At 35.9% G+C, this 4,495-nt stretch overlaps 1 protein-coding gene across 1 annotated transcript; it reads left to right on the top strand.

Moving 5' to 3' along the window:
* On the top strand, positions 1 to 4,481 carry LOC110116516 (14-3-3-like protein D). Its single transcript, XM_020850113.2, has 7 exons — positions 1 to 261; positions 355 to 661; positions 757 to 844; positions 1,509 to 1,618; positions 1,699 to 1,847; positions 3,786 to 3,841; positions 4,214 to 4,481. The coding sequence occupies exons 1-7, from the start codon at positions 189 to 191 to the stop codon at positions 4,214 to 4,216; spliced, it is 786 nt and encodes a 261-aa protein (XP_020705772.1). The 5' UTR covers positions 1 to 188; the 3' UTR covers positions 4,217 to 4,481.
* Positions 4,482 to 4,495: the final 14 nt, after the last annotated feature.

The raw sequence follows: 4,495 nt of genomic DNA on the forward strand, positions 1-4,495 counted from the left end.
AGTTCTTTCCTCTTTCGATTTCGTCCATTTCCTCAAGACTTTTAGCTCCGCCTTTCGGCCCTTTCCTCGTTCGCTTTCGCTTTCGCATTAGACCGCGAGAGGAACCCTAACCCCGGAGGAGTGAGGCAAGCAGAGGAGGATCGGAAGAGAGAGAGAAAGAGAGTGAAGCGAAGGGGTCGGGATCCGCCATGGCGTCGCAGAAGGAGCGGGAGAACTTCGTCTACCTCGCCAAGCTGGCCGAGCAGGCCGAGAGATACGATGGTATGGTGTTGATCCCGACCGATCTGGCCAGATCCCGATGCTTGGGGTAAGTTTTGCTGATGCTCCTGGCGTTTTCGTTTTATTTGGATGCAGAGATGGTGGACGCGATGAAGAAGGTAGCGAAGCTTGACGTGGACTTGACGGTGGAGGAGCGGAACCTGCTCTCGGTAGGGTACAAGAACGTGATCGGGGCGAGGAGGGCGTCGTGGAGGATTTTATCTTCGATTGAACAGAAGGAGGATGCTAAGGGGAATGAGCATCACGTGAAGAGGATTAGGGAATATAGACAGAAGGTGGAGTTGGAGCTCACCAATATCTGCAGTGACATCATGTCTGTGATTGATGAGCATCTTATTCCTTCGTCGTCTGCTGGGGAGTCCTCGGTGTTTTATTATAAGATGTGAGTTAGATATAGGATATGAAGGTTGCGTTCTGGCGGATCTGATGAATTCTCGTGTTTTCTAACTTGAATTTGCTTCCTATTTTAATTAATAGGAAAGGTGATTACTATCGTTATCTGGCGGAGTTCAAGACGGGAAACGATAGGAAGGAGGTGGCTGACCAGTCACTGAAAGCTTATCAGGTTTTTATTTCCGAACCTTCTCTACTCTTCTAAAGATAAGCAGTTCAGTGCTTGAATTATTTTCTCTTCCCTTATGCTGATCTTGTATGAACTATTTAATTATGCTGTTAGTTGAATGAAAGAATTATCAATCAGGTATTTTACTCTTTTTTGGCACAAAAATGTGGTTCCTTTTGAATTTACTATGTCAATCTCATGATTGTGGACATGTGTATCTAACTTTCTGAAATTTCTAAGTACTTTGTGTCCTGAGTGATCTCCTAATTTATCTTTTATGAGCTGTTGAGTATTACAGCAATGATAAAAAGAAATCTGACCCACCATCTTATGTATGATAGTTTTTAGGGTATAAATGGAATTTCCCATCTCTTGTTACGTTACCACCGTTTGTAGCCAACTTTTAACTTATAAACACGAAATCAAACATCATGGAGAGAATTTATTGCTAATGTAGACTGTATTTACTGCAACATTTATAGTTTGATTTAATATATGTCGTAGATGGTCCATCTTTTTCTCTGTCTCTCTCTCTCTCTCTCTCTTTTTCTAAATTTGTATTCATGTAAGTAGATGCATTCTAACTTACTTTGGTTTATATGAAGCATTGTTTTGCATATTATCTTCATTGTTGGTGTCTCTAAATGTATGATCTTCCTTTTTGCAGACAGCTTCTAGTACAGCCGAGGCTGATTTGTCTCCTACTCACCCAATTAGATTGGGTTTGGCATTAAACTTCTCTGTTTTCTATTATGAAATAATGAACTCACCTGAAAGGTTGGAGTGCAGTGTTTTTAGCTGAGTAATCTTTACCAATCTAAACTGCCAATCTCATGCATTTACAATGTTCTTACCAGGGCTTGCCATCTTGCAAAGCAAGCCTTTGATGAAGCTATTTCCGAACTTGACACCTTGAGTGAAGAATCTTATAAAGATAGCACTTTGATCATGCAACTTTTGAGGGATAATCTGACCCTGTGGACTTCTGACATTCCTGAAGATGGAGGTAAAATTAGCAACTTTGGTGGCTTTTTAACTGTATTATTTTAACTACCTTTTTGTTTACTTAAATCTCTTCTGTTATTCTAGATTTGTAAAGTGAGTATTAGGTTTGGTAAATTGGACCAGGATCAGAGTTTACTTTTGCTAATTGAAAATTTTGTCGAATTTATTGTCATACTGATCTTCCAAGATCAAGTAATTCTTCTTAACCTCTTTCATCACACCTTAATCACTTTCTTATTCTGTCTTAAGACAATGCCATATACATTTTTACATCAACTTTCATCTTCTTTCTGTTATATTTTTTCTGGGACATTGTGGTGCTACTATTTTTTTTTTTCCGGATAACGAAATTTCTATTCATTATTTATTTCTTATGTTATACATATAAATTGCAGTAATGTATTCTGTGTTTACTATGTCAGGTTAGTTTAATTTTCTTCATAAATAAGATGAAGAAATAAATAGTTGGGCGATGCAACCTTATACAAATATTTCTTATGTTATACATTACTCTGTCAGATAGTTGGGAGATGCAACCTTATACAATTCATGTTGGAAGAACCATAGGGTCTTCGTGAAATGATTTGCTTCATATTGTCTCCTTGGTTGGTTTTTTTAGTATTCTAATCCAGTGTTTATTTTTAAAGTTTTTAACTTAAAAAATGAATTACTAAAACTTAGAAAAATTTGACTATATTATATGGATCTTAGTGTTAGAAAATAAAAAAAATTGGTGATATCCAACTCAAAGTGTTAATATGTGTGTGATAAACTTCTAGGAATAGAGCAAATCATGGTAATATTTAGGAAATTTTTGTGGTAGTATTTGTTGAAGGCAAAGTATTAGAAAATGGATTTGGATGATTTGGGAACGTTCAATGAGATTAAAGATTCTTTAGCATTGCATTTAGAATTGTTTGAAACTTTTAAGTTGTAAAAATTCAACAAGTTGAGTTCCCTCCTCACGCAGCACCCACTAGAAATGAATGGACATGGAGGAGTCATAGAGTGCCACCTAATATTTATGATAAGGCTATTGATGACCGATGAAGAAGAAAGAGTTTATAGTAACTTGAAACACAAGGGATTGCTAGTCAGTTACGCTTGTGGAATTATTTTATGCAAATTTTGCACTCGTACCATAATTTTTATTCAATGTAAATATTAGTTAAAAATTAGCAGATTGGTTCCCCAAAATTTGTCAGCAATTATTTGTAGATTAGATTTTGAAGATCTATGCCAAGTGCATGCTTTAACATAGCATATTATTAGATATTGACTTCCATAAGTCTTTCTTGTATGCCATTAATGGACCTTTTCCCTTTCGATCTTTTGTTGATTTAGTAGCTTTATGATGTTCTGCAGCCAAAGTCTAGGCTTCCATTAGGAACCAAGTTTTTTTTGCTTAAGCCAGGTAAGGTATCTAGCTTCTTGAAAGATAGAATGAAAATAACATTCTTGTTATCAAATTGAAGATCTAGATACTATTCAAGACATTTTAAATAGATAAAGAGCATTTCTGTAAATTTATTCAAAAGATACAACAACATTTATATTAGAGTGAGCTGCAAAACTTCTTTTTGGAGAAAATAATATAAATATTTGAAACATAACAGTATAGGCAGCCTATAATCATCAATGTTGACCAATTTTTAAGCATTTTGAATCAATTTAGCGAATCATCATTAGTCATTTGTTAAAGTAGTGGCTTTGTAATTTAATTCCAAAGCGGCAGGCTTCCAAACCGGGTGGGAAAACAAAAACCGAAAGGAAAACCGGGCAGGAAACCGGCTTTTTTACTGCTTTTAAAAGCAGCTTTCTAGTGAAAAAAAAAAAACTGAAGCCTAAGTTCTAATATTTTCATCATTGTTTTAATTTTTTCACTTTAATTTGAGAAAAAAAAATCTATTGGATTTTACGTGACATTCGGCACTTACAGGTGACGAGTCAATGAAAGATGGCTCCACAAGAGCTGGTCCTGGCGAAGATGCAGAGGTAATGCTTTCCTATGTTTAAATCTTAATGGGCCTAGACGTTATTGAATTTTTTTTTTTTTAGATTAGTGGAAATATAAAGAATTTGTATTGCACTAATCTTAAAGCAATACAAATTAATATATCCCAATTTCCCAACAAATTGTTTTCCAATATCCATCATCATTCTAGGAGAGATTATTATTTGCGGTGTCCAGACCCAAAGTTCTGTCGCAGTAAAAGCACAGTGATGAACAGTAACTTCATTTTTACTGTTCACAATCACTAAACGTGACGATTCTCCCGTCCGAACGCCGCATGTTATAATCTCTCTCATTTTTGTATGGTAATATTTTCTTACAATGTCTAAAATGTGAAAAATCTGATTTTGCAGTGAATTACGGACATCTAGTCTAGAGTATAAAAACCCGAGGGTTTGGACGCCGAAGCTGTCCTTAGTTCTCTGTTGTTTTCGTTGAGATTTATGAATGAGTATATATATATTAAGTTTAATGAGCTCCCGACTGTTGGACCTGCAGCTCATTTGGGATTTGTTTGATGGTCTCTACGTTTGCAGTTTCTCTCATTGTTGTTTAGATGCCCGCTAAATTAATGTTTGAACGCTTTTTGCAAAGTGCCTGCCTCTCAACCATTTCTGCTGAGATTTTCGCTTTTT

The sequence above is a fragment of the Dendrobium catenatum genome, unplaced genomic scaffold (assembly GCF_001605985.2).
Source record: "Dendrobium catenatum unplaced genomic scaffold, ASM160598v2 fragScaff_scaffold_993, whole genome shotgun sequence".
NCBI classification, from domain to species: domain Eukaryota; kingdom Viridiplantae; phylum Streptophyta; class Magnoliopsida; order Asparagales; family Orchidaceae; genus Dendrobium; species Dendrobium catenatum.